Raw genomic sequence first — 25,022 nt, 5'->3', positions numbered from 1 at the left:
ATTAAAAACAAGCACTGAAAGCCTAATTATTTCATATAGATTTTGGTTTTTTCAGACAAAATAGAAGTTACAACATTAGGCTAAAATTTAAGTCCTACTGAAGTCAAAGACCACTATTCAAAGAAATAAAAGAATTCACAGAAAAGGTTTTGTACAAGAATATATGAATTATCCAATTTTAAGAGTACAGTGTATTATGGAAATATTTTTACAAGCCTTTCTTCATATTGTGTACACAAGTGACAAGAAAATACAGTTCTTCAAAGACAAAACCATGAAAAAAAATGATCTGATCACATATGAGTAATGTTGAAGCAAAGAAAAAGGAGAACTAACCTTTGGACTAGTTTTAGATTTGGATTTGGGTGATCTGCCGGAAAAGTCCTTGGTTTCATCTAATCAAATCAATGAAATTCCTCAAAAGTTTGATGGTTCAACTGCATGATGTCATGCTCAGCATCCATGGCTCTTGGGCAACAGCTGCTTGGTATAAAATACATCAGAGTGCAGATCTTCCCAGCTCAAAATCATCAGCACAGGATGAAAGCCTCCTAAGTGCTCTCAGCTCCACCTCCATCACTGACCTGGGCAAACTTTACTTAATGAAACAGGACAGCATGAGGCCAGCAGGTATTGCAGTGCCAGCACCAGGGAGGTGCCTACTCCAGCCCAAACAAGGGGGAAGCAGCTGGGTTTGGATTACCTCCAGGATGGATACAACTTAAGCAGGTTAAAAAAATATGGCACAAGGTCCCAGCTCTGAGACAGTGTTCAAAATCACTAATCCTGAGTAGTATGAGGCACACAGTGAGCAGACTGCGCTGCAGAGTGGGCTGTGGTTTAATGCACTGCTATCCATGGTATTCCCTATTTTCTAGCAAGGGGATACCTGTGCTCAGCAAGGCTTTTATGCATCTAAGGGCAGTGGATTCCGTTTCAGTTCTGCCACACCTAAGCTTTGTCCACTGATGCTATGACACCCAAAGCTCCTCTGTGCTCCAGTTCTTCATTTGTACAATTAATTAATAGTGGCAACACTTACTGTCTTACCAGGGTGTTGTAAAGAAAAAGCTCACTAGAAATGACTCAGAAATTGGATAATAAGGACTTTGTAACCTCCTAAGGAAAATTTAAATTTGCACCGTTCGAATGTAGATCAACGGTTAAGCTTAAGACTAAATTTCTGCCCTGTGCACACAAAGCACCTGAAGAAGGACTCCTGTATCATGTTGTCCTTGTGCTGGCTGCCTGCACAAAATCACCTTTCCTTTTTCTCTGGGGAATGGGAAATATCTAAAGGAAAATCTTGCAGGAGCTTTGGTATGCAAGTGGATACTGCAGTGTCCCAGCGGTTTATAAGAACCAGGACTTGCTTCTGTTCTAGTCTTCTCCTACAACAAAGAAGAGGATGCACATGACAGAGAATAGAGTAAAATTTAAAAACCTAGTGTGATTTCACAGCTGGTGCTCACTTGAGCAACCCAGAAGTCATTTCCCATTTAGCCCATGAGAACAGGTTTAAACTTCTTTTGTGCCATTCATTTCCTTCTTTACTCCTTCTCCCTCTTCTCTCAAAGGTTCCAGCTCAGGCTCATCCTGTGTGGAGTCCTTGCTCCAGTTTTTTCTGCCTTCATTTTCTGTCCTTACAGATTTAGGATCCTCTTCTTTTGTCTTTCTTTCCTTCTCCTCCTTGGCAAGCATACGATAATTATAATAATTCATGATGAACAGAAATGTTCCTGCCAGGACCATCACAGCTCCACATTTAATGAACATATATTTATAGTCCCCAAAGGTATCAATAAGAATTCCTGTAAAATATATATTAAAAAAAAAAAAAAAGGAAATTTAGAGATAAAGGCAAGGATATTGTGTTTTCAGATCCTATATATAAAGGAACATCCTTGTGGCTTTAGGATAAGACATTCTCTGAACTTCTGATCTCTTCCACAAACACCCTGAGCCTGCAAATACTGAACATGTGTTGCACTATACAGCCTGGGGGTAGTTGACATTGGTACAGGTAATGATAATTTGCACAGTTCAGTAGAAGGGGACAGAACCTACACTGCTAAGTCTGGACTTTTCCAGCACACCTATGTTTTCCATGCTGAACTATTCCTCTGATCACAGAGCCTGCAGGCAGCCTTTCCACTGACTCCAGTGATCAACTACAAGGAAGTCCATTTGGCTTGGCAGTCAAATAGTGGCAGCTTTGGGGAAGACTTTCATGAAAAGGCACCTGCCCACTGGGTCTTGTCTCGGGCTCTTGGCAGAGACCCTCTGATTTATTCCACCATGGGTCACTCACCAGCATTAGAAGGAACCCAGCTTTTGGTCACAGCTGCCCTTTCTGCATTTACACTCATGATCTTAAGTGGAAAGGGCACAGCGTGAAACTGGAAAACATTAGTTCCAGGGAAAGCAAAGATGATGCTGTCAATGTCAGATAATTTCAATGGCAAGACAAATGTGACAGGTTCCTCTCAAAGGTTAATGCCTCTGCTACGGAGTTACAGAGTAATTGAAGGGAGGCAGCGTAATTGAAATGTCACCGTTCTCCATTATGTCAAAATGTAATGCAAATCTTATTGGGATTATGATCCTGAGCATTAATTCCCATTTACTGGGCAACACAGACCATTCTTAACATTCCAAATCCTAATTAAAGTAAGACCCACTCCTAACCTGGCCTTCACAGTACAGACAATCTTCCCTGAAACTGGCCCATCATCCATTAGCTCTCTGACTTTTTGGAATATGTTCTCCTCCTCAAAAAGAGGGACCTTTAATTACTTCCTGATTGACCCTTAATGTTGAAAAGCTGATGATTAATTATCCCACTGCACTGCACTAACAAGAGCTTTTATGGTCACCAAATGGATCTCCTGATCACAAAAATAATAATTTTTAACTGGTTTTGGACAGTGTTTTTTCCTGAATCATCCCTAGCTGACTTGGTACACCATTTTCAATGCACTGTGTTTTTCATGCTGCTGGTGAAACATCAACCAAATGCTAATTGCAACAATTTTTCCTTTTCTGCTCATCAGGATGACCTAGAGGTCTCCTAAATAGTTTGCAATGAGAGTTTTAATGAGTAGAGTATTGGAAAATTCAACAGTAGGATAGTCTTGCCTCTTTTCCTTTGAGAATAAGATAAAGTCATAAAACACACTGGGAACAATTTACTTAGTTCATTAAAGCAGAACCCTGCAGTAGGTTATTAAAATGCCAAAGAACCAATAAATTTGCTGCTTATTAAAGTGGTGGGGAAACCCTACAAAACTAATATTACTGATTATTACACAGAACTGTTTTAGCCTCATTAGCAATCTCTGGTCATTAACTTAATCTCCCACACAGAAAATTATATAATTCAGAAAATGGTCATTTTAAAACTGTATTTTCTTTTGTTTGTCATTAATTAAATAATGAATCTCTAAGACAGCAAGAGGGTACAGCTGCTTCTGTCACACTGTATGAGCTACATAGTAATATGAAGAATTAAACAGCTCTGCAGGATGTGTCATATGGAGCATTAGCCAGACCTCAGTTTTGAATCCAGGAAAAGGGTTCAAACTGCAAAAGGAGCACATGCTATAGAGGGAATACTAAGGCTGTTAAATCACAGGAGATCACTGCCCTTACTTATCTTTAGATGACTGAAAGTCCTCCTGGAGACTCAATATTGTCCACATGGACCTTTGTGGGCTCTGCCTTTTGATATTTCAAACCATGCCATCCAAAATAAATCTTTCTTAAATTATTTTTAGAACAGACTTAAATCTTTCAGCTGCACTAAGATGACTGAAATTCCTAAATGGTGTACTCAGAGCCTTAGAGACAAACAGCAAGGTTTGAGTCAACAAGAGGCTTTCACAGAACTACTGTGTTATACTTAAATTGTGGTGGACTCCAGCCTTTTGCAAAAGGAGGAATCTCCAGGAGGAGTTGTCTGAAGTGCAAGGTTCTTGGTGTTGTAGGAAGTCCCACTCTACAAGTTTAGTTCAAGTGTTTGAAGGGATCCAGGATTAAAAGATGACCCTCCAAGACTGACTTCAACTGCAGGACTACACAGAAAGGAGGAAAGAGGAAATGCTGGAGAAGACATCAAGGACATCCTTTCCTGTCCAGTCACTAGTGGAAAAATAATGATTGGGAGGCAGAGAAAACACATTTAGAATAATTTCCTGCAAACTCTGCTTGCAAAAGTCTAAATCCAAGTGACAACACAGTGGCAGCAGAGGAGGAAAACACACTCACCTCCAATAGGTGGTCCCAGCAGTATCGTGCAGCACTCAGCGATGGTGACGAGGCCGACAGCGCTCGTGAACCGGGCAGCTCCCACCAGGTCCATCAGCGTCTCAAAGAGCATGGCACACACCATGCCAAAGGCCAAGCCAAAGAAGCTGGAGTACACCACAAGCCCTGTGTAGCTGGAGGCCAGAGGGCACAGGAGGTGGCAGGCACCGTTGAAAGCAATGGCGAAGCTGAAGAAGTACTGAATCCGCGGCCTCACCCACTTGCTGTTGGCAATGATGCCGGTGGCGGGGCGAGCAACCATATCCACAATAGCAAGGATGGAAAGGAGGAAAGCGGCTGAATATTCATCGATGCCAGTGTGCTTTGCATAGGGTGCCAGGAAAACGATGGGGGCAAAGAATCCCAGGAACATGAGCACGTTTCCGATCAGGTAAATCAAGAACCCTCGGTGTTTAAAGAGGGAAAAATCAAGGTACTGGTTGACTTTTTCAAAGCAGTCCTTTTCTCCTTCATCTTCTGTTTTGCTCTCCATGGGGACGTTCAGGGCACTACTCACTTCCTTGCCATCTTGAGTTATCTTTCCTTTCAGAGCATCTTTCCCTTCCTCAGTCACCTGGGTTTTGACCAGTGCTGTACCTGCCCCGATGGGTCTGAAGAGAGCTCCTGCCACACAGCAGTTCAATAAAATTGCCCCAAGAATTAAAAAGCTGCCCCTCCAGCCAAAATTGTCAAAAAGGAATTGGTTTAAAGGTGCCAGGGTGCAAAGCATCACAGGGCTCCCTGCCATAGCAAGGCCATTCGCAATGGGTCTTCTCTTCAAGAAGTATTTCCCTATGATTATCACTGATGGCTGAAGGTTGAGAGCAAGGCCAAATCCTGGAAAAAGGTCAGATAAACAAAGGAAGATTTGACACCCATTTCTCCTCAGCTCATTGTTTAAGGAAATTCACAGGCAATTGGTTCACCGGTGGCTCCTCAGTGCAATAATCTGGATACAAATGTTGCTCTACTGAATGCGGGCTCCGGTGGATCGGTGCCGCGTTTGTCCCTGCCGGTCCCTCGTGGCTCCCAGCACCCACGCGTGCACCCATCTCACCCTGGCAGGTGGTCACAAACAGCCGCTCACAGCCACAGTCTGGGCACGAACCGGAGACACAGAGCCGAGAGGGGCCCTCTGCCTGCGATTCCGAGCTGTTTAAAGGCAACACCCCCATGGGAACAGAGGCAAGAAGAACACAAAACCAAGAACTCCCAAAGGCGGGCAGAGCATCCAAAACCAATGGTCTGGGGGCTCGGGGGCAGAGGCAAGGCTGAGTGACATTAAAGGGGCCAATGGGAAAAGGGATGGGAGGGGGAGAGGGCCAGTGACCAGCAGAGTGTAGACAAAGGGAGAACTTTCTAGCACAGTGTTGTAGGGAGAGATCACTTTTAGGGTAACTTGGGGGGTGTAAAGTGGACTTAGGCACCGCAACATCGCTCAGGGTGTCTCTGAGTTCTGGCTGTCACATTTGGGTAACCAGACCCCAGAAAAACTCTTTCAGTCAGAGAATGCCCCTTCATTTTGCACTGCAAATCTCTTGGGTGGCAAAACTAGCACCAAGAGTTTGCTTCAGAGTGAACCCAAACTATTCCCTCATGGAATGCTGGTGGGTTCTGTCCAGATGCAGCAGCCTTGCTGGGGGAGAGGATGGTTCTATTTTTAAAAAACGGCAACTCCCAGTTCCAGGAAGGTTGTTTTGGCTTGGCCAGTGCCAGCCAACAAAGTACATCCATCAAGGGCTGGCCTTCCCTTCCATGGGCACCCAACTCTGCTGCCGGGCAGCCAGACCTGCACAGAAAATAACATCACCCTCCTCAGCCATGACTGATTTGGTGCTGTGAGCAATTCAGGTCTGATGCAAAAGATTTAAGAGGTCTGCAAGTACACAGCAAAACCGCTACTGAGGATGCTAATTACACGGGACCCTAGAGTGTTTCTTTTAATTAGAATTTATTTTTATTGCATTTAGATATATAAATGCCATTTTAAATCTGTATTGCTAATTCAATTGGCTAATTCAATTCCACCTTCTCCTGCACAGGTGGAATCTGAAGGCAGAGATACCAAATGCTGTGATGGTCTCAATTTTCTATGTTTGAGAGCGCTGCCATATAGAACCATAGAATCACAGAATCAGTAAAGCTGGGAAAGACCCCTAAGATGACAGAGTCCAACCTTTGATCAATCATCACCTTATCAACTAGACCAGAGCACTGAGTGCCACATCTAGTTTTTTCTTGAACACTTCCAAGGATGGTGAATCCACCGCCTCCCTGGGCAGCCCATTCCAATATTTAACCACCTTTTCAGTGAAAAATTTCTTCCTGATGTCCAGCAATTCTTCCTGATGCCCAACATCAACAATCAATAATCAAACATCAATAACATTTTCAAGCATTTCTTTGACATGCAGTATTTTCACAAAAAGTTAATTTTTCAGAACTCCATCAAAATGGCATTTAAAAGTCATGCCACATATTTTCCACTCCATCATCCAGGAAAGAATGAGCCACATTAGAACAAAGCAGAAATGTAATCCTTGAAGTGATTATATTAGAGAACATGAATCCTGAAAATAGGGTCATGCAGATTTTTTCTTGTTCATTAGTCGATATAATTAGTTTGTTTAACTGTGCAGTACATAATTAGGCATATTGCTTTACAGAAGAGAATTTACAAAGGTCAAGGTCCTCAAAATTAATTAAGGAGCACTATCATTAGTCACTGATAGAGTAGAATCCAACTGATGCAGCAGGATCCAGCTGATGCTGGATAGCTTCATTTTAAATGGGTTTACAAAATTATGATTTTTGCCAAGTCTAAACTTTTTTTGAATTACTTTGAAGTTTACAACATTAAAAATAAATTGAAATGGCAACATATTAAAATAAATCTGGATACAAAACATTCTCAGCATGAACTTTTTTACATAGTCCATATATTGGGCAGGGCACATCTTTGGGAAGTGCAGCCTGCTTATAATGCATATAAGGCCAAATTCAGCATGACCTGGGAACCACAGAGGAAAACCACAGCCCTGGTTAGAGAACACCCTTGGACAGTGCTGAAAGACAGAAATGCATCTTCTTTCACCTGAGAAGATGCAGCACAGCAGGTGAGAGTTTGCATTAACTCCCCACTTCCCAGGCTGGTCAGGAAGGGCAGAAATTGAACCATCATTTCTACAGAGTCATTTTTGGTAGGAACATACCACATGTCTTCCAAAGGAGGAAAATCAGACTGGATGCCAGCTACCCACTTAAACAATAATCAACTCAAATTTTTTATTATGTGAACATTAATTTGCCAGTCAGACAAATCTAATTTAATATTACCTCATGCTCTTCCCATTAATTAAATTTGGAGAGTTTCAAATTGAATAACTGGAATTTCAATTTACTTTAAGCTTTTGGCTGACTTTAGTAGGAAATATTTACATCCATTTTATTGCAGTTTTCAGAAACTACAGCAGCTTTTCCATAGCTGGAATTGTTACTCAATAACCACATTTTCTCCCCAGGGATATGACAGAGAGGTCTGTCAGTGGTGTTGCAAGAACAGAAGCAAACCTGTGCCAGAGGGAGTGTCCTTTCCTGTATTAAATACATCTCACTCATATTAGGAGGAAATAAGTGGTGCTGCAGGACTCAGCTGTCTAGTTATTGATCTTGTCCTTACTTTATTAGTAAGGAACAATCTGACCAGGTATTTCAGTGCTCAACATTTACAGCCATGGCAAAGACTCTACTCTCATTAGTCCATATGCCTCACCCAAGATCCCATTTTATTTCATGGCAGTCTAATTGGTGCAGATTGAACTAAACTCTGGCCAGTCATTACAACCTTGCAATTTGCTTTGGAATTTGCTGTTTCTACCTCAGACTTCAGAAAAGGTTGCATGTTGAAACACCTATTTAATGCATTCAGGCTGGCATCTGTCCAGGTGGACAGCTTGGAAGCCCCATTTCTTTTTCTAAGCGCTGTAGGGAAACAAATGGGAAGAGGCTGTGGGGTTTCCAGTGCATGCAAGGTGCCTTGTGCAGCCTGAAATGCCATCAAGGACAGAGCTGCCTCCACCAGCAGAGCCTGGTTCCTGCTCTGCATGCAAATGGAAACAGGCATAATCAAGTCAGGAACTGAGATTGCTGTGTCTAATCCCTCCACTGCAAACAGATATTTCCTGCTCTGCTCCTCTGAAGAGATTTCTACTAATGTGCCAAAGGCACAGGACTGTAGCAGACATCTCCTTGTACCAAGACCTTGTTTTTACCTCCATCCTTGTGATTTACATGAACACAGACTTTTACATCAGTCTGTTTTCTTTCCAGGCTAGTAGGAAGGAGGCTAGAAAGAGTGTGATGTTCACAGGTTGCTTTACAGTTGCTGCAAATGCCCTTTACAAAAGCCTCTCTCCTCATGCAGCAGCGCTGCCGCAGCCGCGGCATCGTAATTGCCCTTGAACGGTTCCATGTTAGGCCTGACCAGCAAAAATACTTCAAGCTTAATTAGAGACATCAAGCATGTTAGCAGGCTTACAAGCATCTTCTCTTCTCTGTCAAGTTAATATTCCTTGCCCAGCACACACCCTGTGCCTGGAGATGATGGGTTATCAGCCAACATTTCATCTGCACAGCTGCCCTTGTTCAGCAAGCAGGAGGAAAGGATGCACATAACAAAAGATGTCCTCTGCTCAGAGGAAACAACACAGCATTGCAGAGAAAGAGATGTGGGAGTTTTAGCCCTGTACCTCGGGACTGGCATGAGGGTCACCTGTGTGCACTGAGCACTGTCCACACTATCAGCTCTCTGCAGTGGGTGATGGAGCAGACTTGCAAACACATTCAGGGGCAAGCAAGAGCAAGGTCTTTATCAGTCCGAGGTCCATTGGGGTTATGCACAGAATTCCCTCCTGTCATGTTTTTAGCCAAGTGCTTTAGAACATAGAAGCTGGTGCCTTCCTACAGCCCTGTTTCTTGCCTGAGTCCTTCTGCTCACCAAAATGCATGGAATATTTTTTGCAAAGGACTTATGGTTTCCATGTGCTAATCCAACATTAGATATAGAATGGCTTGGGTTGGAAGAGACCTTAAAACCCATCCCATTCCAACTCCCTTGCCATGGGCAGGGACACCTTCCACTAGACCAGGTTGCTCCAAGCCCCGTCCAACCTGGCTTTGGACACTTCCAGGGACGGGGAAGCTACAGCTTCTCTCTCTGCAAACTGTCCCAGGGCCTCACCACCCTCACAATAAAGAATTTTTTCCTAGTATCTAATCTAAACTGCCCTCTGTCAGTTTGAAGTCATTCCCCCTTGCCTTCCTATTTGTTTAGCAGAAAATGATGCAAGCTCATGTGTTAACAAATATTGGGAGACATCGGTTATTTTTATTTCCCATCACTTTGTTTCTGGAGTCTCTTTCAAGGAATCTGCAAGATTTATCCATCGAATAATAACACAGCTTCATTTAATTACAGTGACAGTCCTTAGGAAGAGTAAGGTTTAAGAGAGGAAGTCCTACATGGGGATTTATTCACTACTGTACAGATTTAATAAAGCAATATTGATATAGAAGAACAGGGTGACAAACTTTCTGTCCCAATTTACTTGCTAGTGGCTGGTTTTATTGATTTTAAATGTTGAGCTCACATTTTTACATTCAGAAAGCAGCAACACTTAATGCATCTGAGGAGAGATTGGGAACATTCATTAAACTATACACCTGGCAACCTCAAAAGCCAATTTTGAACTCATTGTGTCATGTTTTCAAGCAGATGTCCTAGCTGCACTGGAAGAAACTTTCGCTGAACTTTATCCAAAATAATAAAACAAAAATACTTACAATTAAGCATCTATAGTCACACAGGTGGAGAGCTCTAATCCATCTACCTCTAAAAGCAATAACCTGGCACCTGCAGGCTTTAAAGACACTGGACTGAGCCTATGCCTTATCCCATTTGAATTTCCAGTATAGAATTTCATATTTTAATATAGGCAATTCAAACTGGAACTTCAAGAAGAAAATACAGTCGTTTTTTTCACAACAGAGAGATTGTTGCCTATTTTCAGACTACTCCAGCAGTTCTTATCTTCACATAAAGGACCTCCTCACCTTACAAGCTGGCAAAGGGCAAGTAAACTAAAGCAAACCCCTGAAATCTCATTTCATGTATCTCACAGAGGAAAGATAACACACAGTAAAATAGGAACATGGGTGCTTTCTTTATAGCCACACCTGTACCCAGAAGGACATGCCTTGCCCAGGGCAGAGCACCCTCAACCTGGGTTTGCTGCAGGGGGAGCTGAGGGCACTGATGGTCCCCAGGGGGACACCCCATCGTCCCCAGCACCCTGGCCCACAGCACTCAGCTGCAGAGAGTACAGCCCTGCCTGGATCCCGCACAAGATGTCCAGGCAGGAACATGGCACCGAGCAGGGAATGTGCTCTTTGCTAAAATTCATCTGGAGCATTGATAAGGAGGGCCCCTGTCCCACCAGCTTTTTACCGCACCAGATTTTTATCTCACAAGCTTTTTATCTCACCAGCTTCCCATTGTGTTTGTGTTGGTCCTCACATTGCCCAGGTGTGGAAATCCCAAGACATCAGGAGGGAGCCTCACACGAGGAGGGGAAGGAGATGCTTTGTTCTCACCTGTGATGAAGCCCACGCAGATGTAGAGCTGCAGGATGCTGGTGCAGAAGGCGGCTGAGATCATCCCCACACCACACAAGAGGCCCCCGAACATGACCACGGGGCGGCTGCCATAGCGGTTCACTAAAATGCTGCTGATGGGACCTGGGGAAAGAGGGCAAAAGGGACCTTGAGGTCATATCTTCCGACAGAAGGGCATGTTTGACACAAAGCAGGTAAAACTCTGCTATATCAATGCCCTGACAGCTTCTAGGGTGAGTTCAGGAAGAAAATGCAAAAGCAGAGATGAACCACATGGAGATGGCAGCATGTCCAATGCAACAGGTGACAGCTCCTGCCCCCAGGACTTTCAAGTGTCACCAGAGAAGGCAAACAGCAATAACAAATCATGTGAACACAGGACCCCAGCACAGGAGCTTTTTGATTTATGATGATGTTAAACTATACACACAAAGCAGGGGTTCATATTGCAAGGCTGATATCACAAATGCTGTTGCATTTTTAATGCCTCTATTTAATGCAATTCCAATACTGCTGACCAGAACTGAAGCTTCAGCAGAACAGTTGTTAATTAAATCTTAATAGCAGTCCATGTAGGTAGAAAAGGTTTGGGATGATGGATTAGCCAGAGCTCAAAAGAACCAGTTTGGACTTGCATATATGCAAAGAGGAGGTTCAAGAAAGTGCAAAATTATGAAGGAGGGAAATGGTTTGACAAAACCTGTGCACACTGAAACAAAGAATTGAAATTTGAGGAAGTGAGACCAGTAAAAATCAGAATCACAGTATGATATATATTGGAGGGACTTTGATAGTACCTCAGGACCAACCTCCTGCTCAAAGAAAAGCCAGCTCTGAAATTGGAGCAGACTGAGAAGCCACAACTAGAGAAGGCAAACTGAACAGGAAAGAGCAGTCCAGAAGTCCAAGCTGTGAGATGTAAGGAAAAGATTCTGTATTACTCAAAAATCCTGAATTAAAATGCTTCAAAAGTGATACTGGAAATGAGGAAGGGGAATACAGGCAGATTTAATATCTGAATTTACCCAGCTATTTGTGGTGCTACTCGTCATACAGTAATGGCGTTTCAGAGCCCAGTGAGCCTGTTTGCCTTCATTCCTGCCACTTCCCACACCAGCCACACACACAATACTGGAAACAGGTATTTTAAACTCACAGGCATCTCTGAAGAGTTGGGCTGTGGGACCCACCTTACCACAGAGCCATGGCAGGATATTTACCTTTGCTTAAATAATCTCAGCCAGAAATAGCTCCGGAGCTCTCTCCAGACCCTGCAAACCACAGCACTCCCAATCACAGGAATGAAACCCAGAAACCCCAACACTCCCTCAGCATGGCTGACAGCATCTGAATAAGTTCTCAGCTGTTATATTGTGCAAGAATAAAAAACTGTGGGTATGGCTGGTTTAATCTGGGGAATGAAGCCCATAGAAATACTTTCCACTAGATGTCTCTACATCAAACAAGTCAAAACACTTATAAATTAAATGCACACAAGCACAGTCTCAACAACATCCCTGTAACTGTGTGATCTGTGATCTGGTCCCATCAAATGCACCATTCAATTAAAATTTCTCTGTGTGTAATTATGTGGAGAGTTTTTCTGCTAATCTTGTAACTCGATTCACACACCTGCATCCTTTTGCTGCACAGCACACTACAGAATGCAATGAGGGGAAAGAGATACATATTTCAGACCAGCACAGTGAGAAAGAGACCCCCTTCTGTTTGAGTTTCCCCCAGTCAGCGCCTAAACTTGCATCGTGCTTGAGCTGGTCTCAGCACGTCCTGTAATTCAGTAGATCGAGCCAGTGTTCCTCAGAAAGGCACCAACATATTCATCTGCAGCCTAAGGGTATGCAACTCTTTCATTTTTCAATTTTCCACATGTCCGCATTTCTGCAGAATCAATCTAATTACTCAACTAAGAAAATGTGGTTTCAATTACCTTCGCCCACTGGCAGAGGGCTTTCACCCTATACGATGCTGACCATGGAGCAAAGCATTTAAAGCCCGCAATACTCCTGCTAAGGCTTCTCTCCTGCTCTGATCTGGGACAGCTACCATGGAGAGAAGCCCATGAGAGAAAAAACAGAACTGCTCACATATGTCCCACACTTGCAGCATCCAGCCTGGGAGAAAGGAAATAAGGATTAAAGTTCCTCTCCCTTCAGTCCATAAATGGTTGGCTTCAGCCATCAGGAAGGATGTGTGTGGACCATGACAGCAGATAATAAACTGGAAGGGGCTAAGGGTAGGACACATTCTGCCCAGCTGTGGGGACAGCCAGGGTAGAGGCTGAAGAAGAGGAAAATAAATGTTTGTATCCCAACTACTGGCTTTACAAATGAGAGCAGCATTTCTGTGTCCCTGGGGACACTCCATGAGTGTGCTGTGTCCTCAGCTACATCCCAGCTTTCCAGAAATCACTTATTAAGCCATGAGACTGCAATTTCTCCCTGTTCTTGTCATGTGTGATCTCTCAGCAATGTTTTACAGCAGGTCTGCATGACCTTCAGCAAACAACCTTCATCTGCTGTAACCAGAACAATCAGTTTTACAAAAGTCCCATGTTTGCCAGTCCAGGTGGGAGAGCTGTGCTCTCAAAGATGTCACCTGCCTGGGCTGGGCTGAGCTCACGGGGAACTGTGACAAAATTCAGATCCACAGAAGCCTTTCTCCTTCACAGCCTGAAAGTGTCCAGGCCCTGTGAGCCTGCTTCGGTGAAGAGCCACAGCCTACAGGATCACAGCACATGCCTGTGAGTGACAGCACTTGATCTCCCTACCAGCCTCACCCACACAGCACTGGGGATCAGAGACCTCTCAGATACCGAGTGCATCCAGTTAGAGGAGAAAACAGGAGCAGAACATCTGGACTAAACCTTCTCAACCACAGATAATGCACAATGAAAGCCATGAGAAGCACTCAACCTGCAGAAATAGCAGGAAAAAGCTAGACCTAGCAGGAAAAGCTAGACTTACATTAGACACCAAAAAATCCAACCCAAAGCCTCAAATACTTGGGAAATCAAACTTCCCTGAGTTGTTGCTCAAAGGCTGAAGAGTTTGTAACAGTCCTGAGCAGACCTTTCAAATGCATTGAAGCAAATGCAAAATCACATCCCCAAATTTACTTCCACTTAAGTCATTTGGGCCTACAGAAACATCCACAGGCTTTAGCAGAGCCTTTCAAAATCTGTCCCATCTCTGGGCAGAAAGTAGCACACGCAATCTGTCACATTTGGGAGCTGTGCACACTTCAGCTCCCAACCCTGCCAGCCTGGGCAGGTGACTGTGTACACACACGGACCCCCTCACCCTGCCCAGGTGTCTGCAGCAATCAGCATCCCACCCAGCAGATCTGAGTGCACCCTCCTGCCCTGCTCTGCCCCATGCCACCCACAGTGTATTTCTTGGGGGGGAAGCAGATTAGACATCAAACATTACATAAGTTTAACAGCAGCATTGTGGGGAGCTTCAGAAAACATTAAACAGCTCAAGTCAGGGCAGAGGACTGAAGAAGAGGGAACACAAAGCCAGCACTGCAGGTGTGGGAAATGGGAAACACAATTACTGCTCTGCTTGCAGCTATTGCACAAATTAAAAGCGTGACAGGCCATGGCAGCACAGTGGAATTGAAAAGCAGGACCTGTCATTTACCAGTTACTGAGCTGGCATGGAAAGAATAAAGATATTGTATATTACCACAGAGAAACCACTTATGGTAACAGCGTGTGCAGCTTAGATCCCAAGGTACCTTTAGTTGCTAATACCTGCCTGGTCAAATGTGCAGGAACCACAGGCTCCCTGTCCTGGCATCCAAATGAAGTCGTTGTTCCCTCCTGCAAGCCTGCAGTGGGAGAAGCTAACACGAGTCAGGGTGATTTTTGCTTCTTAATTTACAGCGTCAGGTGAGAACAGAGCAAGAGAAACAGCTGGCAAAGCTCTCAGAAAGCTGCCATTAGCCGGGCTTGACCTTGCAGGAGCAGCCACACAAATGCTGTGCAAGTCCCTGAAAAGTCAGAGCAAGGAGCAAAAGCCATCCCAGCTGCCAAGAATGTCCCCAATGCACTGAGGTTTCTCAGGAAGAGGAGCAGCCAGGGCTGTCCCCACAGCCCCACTACCATGACAGCAATGCAACTCCTAATGGTGAAATTGGAAGTGTCATTTAATTAACCCCTTGCACCCCAATACATTCCAATGACAAGAGTGCTGACATTCGGGTGGTGTGTCAGTGCAGGAAGGGATGGCATTCCCACCCACCCAGCCTCAGGAAACATGGCAGCCCCTCCCATGACCCAGTGACTTCCTCCCCTCTGATGAACTTCCAGCCATGGCCATCTTTTATCATCCATTGCAGGGGGATGACACAGGACAGAGAGGACACAGTGGGGACACTGAGCCTCGCCCTGCTGCTGGCTTCACTCAGAGCTCTGCCTGTGGCTCTGCACCTCCCTAGCTCACACGGACACGCTCTCCAGTGTCTCCATCAGCCCGTGGTAAGAGCAAGGAATGTCCACTCAGAAGTGCTTCACTCTACACCCCAAGCCCTTGCAGAGTAGGGTGCACACCATGAGGCTTCTGCTTCTGCCTGCAGTAAAATTCTGCAGCCTGGAAAGCAACAGTTCGCACCAAATATCCCCAAAAGATGCAGCTGGGATCACGCAGCCCCTGGAAGACTGATGAAATGTAAAGCACTATACTCAGCCCATATAAATCATGCTGGTTTAGTGCCTGTCCTGTTTAAAGCCTCTCTTTTCTCATACCTGTGGCAGATTTCCATTCTTTGTTAGTTGGTACATGAAAGGCCATGTCAAAGAGGCTGCTCTTGGTGGCAAGAGAAACAGAGACTCGCCAGTGGGGAATGCAGCAAGCCTGAACTCATTTGTTAGCTTGTCCAATTACTTTTCACCTTGAGTTTTGTGCTTGCAGAAGTGAAAAGGACCCTGAAGAAGAGACTGTAAAACCATAAAGAAAAGCCAAAATACCCTGGACTCTTCTCTCTTCTCCTCCACAAAGCCAGGCCACCTTGTCATTCATTCTTTTTCAGTCACTGAACTATGATCCAGAGAGGATCATATAGCAGAGTTGGCATATAACAAGAAATATCAATCCAGACTGGCTTAAACTCTTGCAAGTATGACAGTGCTCAAAAAATAGACACCTGAATTGCCTTCCTGTTTTCCTCAACAAGCCTTATGAATTTTTTATGAGCTGCAAAACTTCCAGTGCCGGTGTGAAACACTGATGTGTTTCTAATAGGGACTAAAACATTCTTCTCTCCCATACCTCTGACCCCATGTATATACAGATATCCCTTATCTGCAAGGTTTGGTTTGTCTTTTTTTTCTGATTTAACCTAGTACTAACAGCGTTCCTCCTTTTTGGTGGAACTTGTCTTGGATGAATTTCTGCTGAAATATTTCTGTGTAAGGCTCTCAGATAAGCAGCTAAGAGCTGAGGCCCTGAAAATCTGTAACCCAGAGGCTTCCAGCAATGTGCGTTTTTTTCCAGGTTTCACAACGCTGACCTTCTGACAGTGTAAAGTGGCACAGAGCCACTGCAAATGTTCAAGGTCTGCTGGTAAGACCATTTGATGACCACACAGGTGATAACATAACAACACTTTAAAATACTCAACTGCACGGACCACAGTGCTGGAAGATTTGGGACCACCAGTGCCCCCATTGCTGGGGCTGCAACATGCAGCTCAGCTTTTTCTGCTTTTCCACAGTGGCAAGTGGCTCTAAAGAGCTGTTCCTGCACAGGGACATTGGTCAGCACCAAAAGAACTGCCCAGATAGTCAATTTTTTCCAAATTATTATGAAAACACAAATAGGAACTCAGCATGCCATGACTGCCATTGACTTTGGGGAATCACTAGGGACATAAGGAGTGCAACATACTCAGCTGAGAGGGAAAGGGGGGGAAATCGTTTATACTAATGAAACAAAATCAATTATTACACCAGTAGTAAAACAACAACAGGAGCAGGCCTGCAATTTCCTCAGTAATAATCTCACTCCCTCCATGGAATAACAACACTGCCTTTGGCTTTGTAATTTATCCACCAGGGTACCAGCCCATTGTAACAGAGCAACCTCCTCATTACCCCCAGAATGAAAGCAAGTGCCCCCACGTTATTAACGTGCTGCCAGAACACACCAGCCTCTGGAGACGGCGGGGATCAGCCACCAGCCCCTGGTAACGATGCACTGCCTGAAAGGCAGGTAGCCAGAGAAAACACGAGGCCCAGTTGCAAGTGGGGGGAAAAGGGATGAGAGGGTTAAAACCTGCAGCCTGTCACTCTTTGTCATGCCAGAAGAGACTCGGATAGCTCATGCTTTTAAGTGTTTGTGTCACCAGAGCGGGGAGAACTGCTGCTCCCCAACTGCCCCACAGTGACTGAGCCCTGCACCTGCCTTCTCCAGATCACCAGAGAACAACTGGTGGTACCTGCCAATAATGAAGTGTGTTATTAGTCTCAGCTGCTTGGTTCAGATGGTTCAGTTTGCACCTGCATTGGCTGAGGAGCCTACAGACAATTGGTCCTTCCTCAGGCAGTGCTGCTGGAGACAGGATGGCCACGCACCGAGGACAAGTGGCAAGCACACGCCTCAGGTAACAACCACAGTCTCAAATACTCCTCTGCCAGACCTGACAGAGCAGCTTCCAAAGACCTGTCCACACCCAAACCATCCTGATGCCTTCTATTAGTGTTACTTTGCATTGCAAATAATCAATTTTAAATAAGGAGGCTGAAATCTAGCACATGCCACAGCAGCTCCAACAGCTAACCTGGCCCCAGAGATGCTTCACTTGCTTCCTCATAGGTGAGGAAAACAGTCAGTTCATGTAAGGGGGTAATGGCTGCAGCTTCAGCACAAACCCTGTGAGATGATACATAAGCCAAGCATGGGAGAAACTGTCTGGACACACATTATTCAGTCATCAAACTGGTCAGTCCTGTGGTGCTGAGTCCCCTGGGCAGGATTGGCACCTTATTCAGATGGGAAGGCAGTGAGGGCAATGATCCACTGCAGCAACCAGGCTGCAGCAATCCTTCCTCCCCTGCACCCACCAGGCATGCCCTTGGGAACACAGGGACCCTGACCTCCCATCAGAAACACTTACATTTGCCACAGCAGTAACCTGATGTTAAAAAAAAAAAGAAAGAAGAAGAAAAACAAAGCAGACAAGGCCCAAGCTTCTGAAAGACAAAGTGTTCTCTTCCTTATCCGGCAATCTTATCTGATCAGTGCTCTGGCATTTCAATTTCCAGATTACCCAGCTGACACGCGCTGCTCCTGCGGCACACGGAGGAGCCACAGGCCAGCAGCTCCCAAACCGGGGCTCAGCCAAGGTCCTTCATGTCACTTCGTATTTAGGCAATTAAATAACCTCTCCTGCAAGGGGACAACACTCAGTGGTTTCCCCAGCTGCAGGTCTGGATGTCACCACACAGCAGATCACAGCCGCTCACCTTCACAAGGTCATGACATCGTGGTGTTTGAGTTGCATTCCTGTGTTTTCCTTAGCTGTCCTTTTGCCTTGGAAGGACCACTGGCTTTTATCCCTTCCATCACTGGAAGCCCAGCTGCAGAACAGGAGTTCCCTGTGTGGCTGGAACAGCCATTCCCAGAGGTCAACAGCTCTTCATTACCACTCTTAACACGCTGCTCCACGAGCAATTCAGCCCCTGCCCGCCTGTGATGTCCAAAGGGCTTTGCCCACCCCTGGGAAGCCCGACATGACTTGACCAAGAGACCAGTTACACTGGAGAGCCCATCCGGGGGCAGAAGAGCTGCAACACTCTGGGACAGGTTGGCATCTGGGGAAAGAAACTTTCACATGTTTGAATTCCACTTGGGGGGAATGGATTAGAACTTACTCCTGTTAACACTATTAACAACCCCTCAACCAAAACTCTTCATTTCCTTCTTCCTAGTTCTTATTAATCTTGGTTTTTATTAAGTCTATCACATCTCTATTACTGCTGCCTGGTGACCTTGATTGCTCCAATGAAGGGCAAAATGATAAAGCTTTGTGACCAAGTCCACGAACACAGAAATATTTCACCTGAACCTATAGTGCTATTATCGCTCTTAAGTAGAACAGAGCTATTTAAAAAAATAAAAAATATAAGCCCATATGTGGTGACCTTGCAGAGCTGGAGTGCTCTCTGAGAGTTGGGAGAAGTATATGAATCTGCAGCACCATTCATTACAGAAACCAGATCATTCCTCATCCAGCTTTCTTATCAAAATCCAGGATTGTAATGGTGCTGCTACCCTGGGGATTGCCCCTGCACGGGAAGATGTCTTGTTTCCACAGCATGGGGACGCTGATTGAGTGGGACTCCAAGGGGAGGGTAAGAGAAAGGTGAAGTCCAGCATCAGGCAGCTCCAAGGAGCACCTGCCAGGGCTTAGGCCAGGATGCTGGATATCCACTGTGAATTAAGAGAAAAATATTCCTCCTTTTGTTTCAGCCTCCACAAAATACCCAGGTGGAAAAGCACATGCCTAGGGAAATCCTAGTAAAAGCCCCATCGAGAATGAATGTTTGTTGAACCAGTGCTGTAAGTACAGCAGTACAGAGAGCTGACACAGGTGATGTTGCTGTGAACATAACCTTGTCCATGAAAAAACCCACCTTGCTCCCATGCCTCAGTTTCCCCTCATAGTGCTGTGGTGCTTCACAGCCGTTTGAAGGCAATTGGGATGGGTGGAGAGCCCTGGGTGGGCTCTTCTGGAGACAGAGAAGGTTTTGATAGAGTCTGGACCAGAGCAGGAGAGAACATTGGCAGTTTTGATTAAGTTAAAAACTGCAGAATCAAACTCATTATTAATATAGCTTTACACCACTGCATGTTGTAAGGTGCTTTCTAAACCTGTCACTGCAATTTATCATGCTAGCAGTGTAATAAAACACAGCTATAAAATTTTGGATTAAATGTTCAAGGTCAATGGTGGACTTTCAGCTTCCCTATCTCTTCCTTGCTGCTTTAGCAGATGCTCTATTAAGCACTCACAAGCTCTGCAAGAAAGTTTCTTTGGAGAAAAGATTCTGTTGTGGAGCATTTCCAGAATTAAATCTTCAGGTAATTTGATCTTCACCAGATTACAAACCAATAAATAACAAGACTAATAAACACTGGTTGGTTTCAGGTGGAGGCTTTTTCACCAGAAACACTCTAAATTTTCTTGTGTTTGCGAAATGTGGCTCTCTGATGCTGTCTTTGTAAAATAGACAGAAGGTGATTCCTTAATTTTAATGGAAATTTGGATGTGCTAGAGCAGCACCCTGGAGATTTTGGGGGGGCGTTTACAGCAGGATATAGCAAGGCTGAGACAAGACTCCACTGCAGTACATTGTAAATAAAAACCATGCATGGTGCTGATGCAACTGAGTTTTTTATGTATTAAAGGGCAACAGAAGCAGCATATATTTATTTACCCCTATAAGCTGTATACAAACATGCACAGCAATTGCAAAAGAGTGAAATTCTTCAAAATTACTAAAAAGATGCTACAATGTCCCCTGGTGTAGCCCCAGCTATTCAAGCCAAGCAGTTGAAATGGCTCTGCAGGAGGATCTGCTCTCTCAGTTTCCCTTGGATGATTCCTGTTACTCCTTTATAAAGATGAAGGAAGCATTTGGCCACACAGCCACCATCAAAAAAAAAAAAAATTAAAATGCAGATCCTATCCTAGTATTAAATTATTCCCTCTATTCTGGCACATGTGCCAGGAGGCTGACTCATTGTTCAAGCTCTAACAGTTGGCCATAATAAAAGACATTACTTCTTCCCACAATCCTTACCTCTTTTACAGCCTTACAGGAGAATGTAACAGCTACAAGAACATGGCTGCTATTAAATTAGTGGCATTGCTATTTCTTATTTCTAGAATGTTTGGCTGTTTCCCCTGATGCTGAATAGGGCAACCAATTTACTAGCAAATTAATACTGTTTATCTTTTCTTTCCTGAGAGCTCAGCTGCCTCCTGCTTTCCCTTGGTAATGGCTATCCCCAGGGATACATCTGTGGCCTAGCTTGAAATGTGTCACCCTTAGAAGTGGGACAAGGGCAGCTCAGTTCAGTGTTGTGAACCTGGCACCACCACACAGCCCAAATCAGGAGGTGCAAAGGCCAAAGGCTTTTGGCTTTGCAATGAAATTGTTCGTAGCAAAGCCCAAGAAGGCAGCTTGCAAAAGGAAGCCATGGCCAGGGCATCTGGCAGCAGGATCAGTGCCCTGTGGTACTTCATGTTTTGGGACATTTGCTGGGTCCTCCTGACCCCCAGAGCCTGAGTGCTGAGGTGCAGCTGAAAGCACCTTTAGGGAAGGATGTTGCCATGGCCCCTGGTCCCTTAGAGAATCATTAAGGTTGGAAAAGACCTCCAAGATCATTGATCAGATCCTTTTTCCTTTTCTTTCCATATATCAAAGACTCTGTTCTGTAATACCTTTCTCATTTGGGGTAAGGAATGAGCTCTTCACCTAGGACAAGGCAAAAAAGAAAAGAAGAAACACTGCAGAACAAATCCTTCTTTATCAGATTGATAGGGCTTCAGCCTGTGGGATTTGGTCAGAGGAAAGCAATGTTCCCTCATGCTCCTCACTCTCAAACCTCCCAGTCTGCCCTCTGCAATTGGAAATGTGGAATTGCTGAACAAGAGCTCTGGCAAGAACTACAAGTACCCCATCATAAAGTCTAGGCTATCCACTTTACTGCACAGTAATCTGTTTTACTACTTGTATTATAGTGACAGAATTGTTTTCTGCAACCTAGTTCAGATTAAGAAACTGGGGGATAAGACACATTAACTTCTGTAATATATATTGCCAGAGCCTCGGCTGGTATAAAACAGCTTCCTGGCGGAATTCAGCAGAAAGTGAAGGGCAGAAACAGTCTTGGCTGCTGATTTTCAGTTTTAGTCTGAAAAACTGGAACTCCTCTGGTGCTACAAGCAAAGCCTCAGGTGGTCACTGTAAATCTGCATCCATGCTGTCAAAGTCAACACAGCTTCTCAGTGGAGATTTGGGTTAGTTCATGTATTTTCAGAAAATAAGCTTCATTTGCATTATTTATGAAATGCAAACATAAGCTCTGTTACAATGTAAGCAGCACAGCCGAAAAACAAGACCTTAGACCAATGAGAACACCAAGGAAACCAGGCACTGTGTCCTGAGGATGTTTGCAAGCAAAAGCTGTGGTCAGTGGAAATATTGGCCTCTGCATGCCCTGCCAGGGCATGGGGCAGCCGTGATGCTCCTGGGGATGGAGGGAGCTGGGGTGGGTCAGTCCTCATGGGGATTTCCTTCCATGGCTCTGATGCCCACACCTGACACCAGCAAATGCACCACTGGCCCCTCCAGCCCCTTGGGGACATGATCTTCATGTAGGAGATGCTCAGTGCCCCCACACAATTCCCACATGGCTGCAGACAGCATCACCTGCACCTCCACACAGCCTGTGACCATTCTGCATCACCACTGATTTGGGAAAGGAAGAGATGGACATGCTATGGCAATAATCACCTGGTTTAGTAACTCTGTTAGTTATTCAGGAGTATGTTAAAAGCTTGGTGTCTTTAGAATTTCTTTTTTCAGAAAGATTAGCAAAAATCCAGTGTTAAACTGTTTTCTAGTTTTTCAGCAGAGTAAATCGAGCTTTGCATCCTCACAGCTCTAACAGGCACTCCAGGAGAGCAAAACTTGGGCAACTCAGAGGAACTGTCCTTTAATGAGAATTTCCAAATCACTGGAGTCATTCATAAGCTAACCCCACTCCAGCAATAAATGCCCAGTCAATCAAACCAGATGTGTTAAATACACTCTTGGGCACCCACGTTTCATTGACTCTGTGTTCCTCCAGCTCCCACCACAGCCCTGTCTGCAGCCACTGCGAGACTCAACACCACAGCCGGGGTCACCATGGAAACAGGGAGGATCCAACAAGCGTCAATCTTACTCCAGAGCAGAGCAGAGGAGGGGATGACTGGTAACTGGACATAACTGAGCAGCTGCAAGGCAAGTGGGAAGCTACAAAGGTACAGTCACCTGCAATTCAGCTGTATCATCCCCCACATCATCATGAAATAGCATTAGGGAGGGTAAAGTTAAAGCTCCTGCAAAAAGGCAGGAGATGGTCAGTTAATTAGGATAAAAGTCCACTACAACATCCCAGGTACAGAGCACACAGCACTGACTTGAACTTTTGGAGAGACAGAGAAGAAGGTGGGTTGGAAAATGAGCAGTTGGAAGGAGGCAGAGGTGATCAGAGCAGCATTTCACCTGCTCCAGCACCAGCTCATTGGCCATGAGCTGAACCCCAAGAGGCTCAAGCTCCCATCTAAATCCCTGTGAGCAACTTGAGGTGCTGCCAGGTGCAAGGTTAATCTGCAGAGCATGTTCCTCACTTGGTCATGGTCAGACACAAAGCATCTCTTACATACAGCCTAGGGGACAACATTTTTTTATTGGAAGACAAAGCAGAGCTGCCAACAACTTATAGAGGCAGCCAGGGAGCCCCCAGCTCAGAGGCAACTACTTTGGCACATTTACTGCAGTGTCATGGGACAGCCAATGGGACAACAGCACTGGCACAAGCAGGGGATTTCTCTTTCTAAATCACTGCTTGGGTTTTGCCCTCAAAGTGCTCCATTTGTGGGTTCTTGTATAGGAACTCAGCTTTTGCAGAGCTCATCTCTGTAGGACCGAGTCTGGGTTACAACAGAGTGGATTACAATAGGTTCTGACTCAAGCCTCATTTCCACCTTACAAACTTATACAAAACAACTTTATTTTCTTTAGCAACTGTGCTCTTCAAAAAGCACTACAGTGCATTATTAAGGGGGAAAAAAAAGCCCTTGTAAGAACAAAGATTATTTTCAGAATTTGTTTAATAGACAGGATAAATATTGATGAAATATTTACTCTGCAATTGCAGAGTGTGGTTCCTGTCCACCTCCAATTGCAGATTTAATCAAGGGCAGCCCAAATATTTCATTGAGTCATGAAAGTGATATTGAAATCATAAAAAAGAGCAAAGTTACATGCACTGCTTTACAGCTGATAAGAACGACTGACTGGCAATTTCATTGCCATGATTATCAGCTGCCACAATAAACAAGCAGCTACTTCATTTATTATTCTACTCCATACTCAGCTCTGGCTGAAACCCAGACCCAGTTATTTCAAACCAGCCTGTTTTCAGGGCTTTTTCCCTGATGCCCATAGAGAGTTTTCATAGGTAATCTTCTGATTTCTGGGTAGGAGCCCCTTAGGCTCTATATATTACTTGTCTGCCTAAACAAACATTTGGAAATGTGATCAGAAAGCAAATCTGTGGATGGTGCTCATGCAGATGGACACTGTGGTTGCTCATCTCCCCAGTGGAGATTTCTGGCTGTTGTAAGAGCTTATTCCTGCTCTTACAACACACCGTGCCGCAGGGGCTGGTGCAGGATCACTCACCTGCACCGTATGTCGTGGCCAGCATGATGGAGGAGACCCACGCGATCTCGCTATAGGACGTGCCAAAGAAATCCTGGATTTCTTTGAAGAAGATGGCCAAGCCTTTGGGGAAGGCGTAGGCAAAGCCGATGGAGACAAAGGCGCCGAAAACCACCACCCACCCCCAGCCGCCATCCGGCGGGCCGGGGGCTCGCCCGGCCTCCGCGGGGGCCGGCATGGCCGGGTGGGCCCACGCTCCTCGGGGAGCCCTGGAATACAAAGGGCAGAGTTGCGGGGTCGGTCCCAGGGTGCTGCTCCCTTGGACCCCCTCGTCCCAGGATACTGCTCCCCAGATCCCCAGCAGGAGATTCTGCTCCCCTGGACCCCCAGTCCCAGAATGCTGCTCCCTTGGACCTTTAGTCTTAGGATGCTACTTGTCCCGACCTCAGTGTTGGGGTGTTGCTTCCTTGATCCCCAGTCCCGGCATGCTGCTCCCCCGGACCCTATCCTGCAGCGCATCATCGCCCCAACACACCTTCATTCTAGTGGGTCCCGCCTAGTGTGGAGCCCACCCGAGCCCCCC

The 25,022-nt window shown here is 45.2% G+C and overlaps 1 protein-coding gene across 1 annotated transcript; it reads right to left on the bottom strand.

Annotated features, from left to right (window-relative positions):
* On the bottom strand, positions 1 to 24,677 carry LOC309577089 (monocarboxylate transporter 2-like; the record flags this gene model as incomplete). The annotated part of the gene is made up of 4 exons (XM_082288797.1): positions 1 to 1,811; positions 4,267 to 5,142; positions 10,957 to 11,100; positions 24,461 to 24,677. 4 exons carry the CDS (start codon positions 24,675 to 24,677, stop codon positions 1,519 to 1,521), a joined length of 1,530 nt encoding a protein of 509 aa, XP_082144923.1. The 3' UTR covers positions 1 to 1,518.
* Positions 24,678 to 25,022: the final 345 nt, after the last annotated feature.

Source organism: Coloeus monedula (assembly GCF_965178545.1).
Source record: "Coloeus monedula genome assembly, chromosome: 11".
NCBI lineage: Eukaryota > Metazoa > Chordata > Aves > Passeriformes > Corvidae > Coloeus > Coloeus monedula.
Note: the sequence above shows the minus strand (reverse complement) of the source record. Positions and strands in the feature narration are given on the sequence as shown.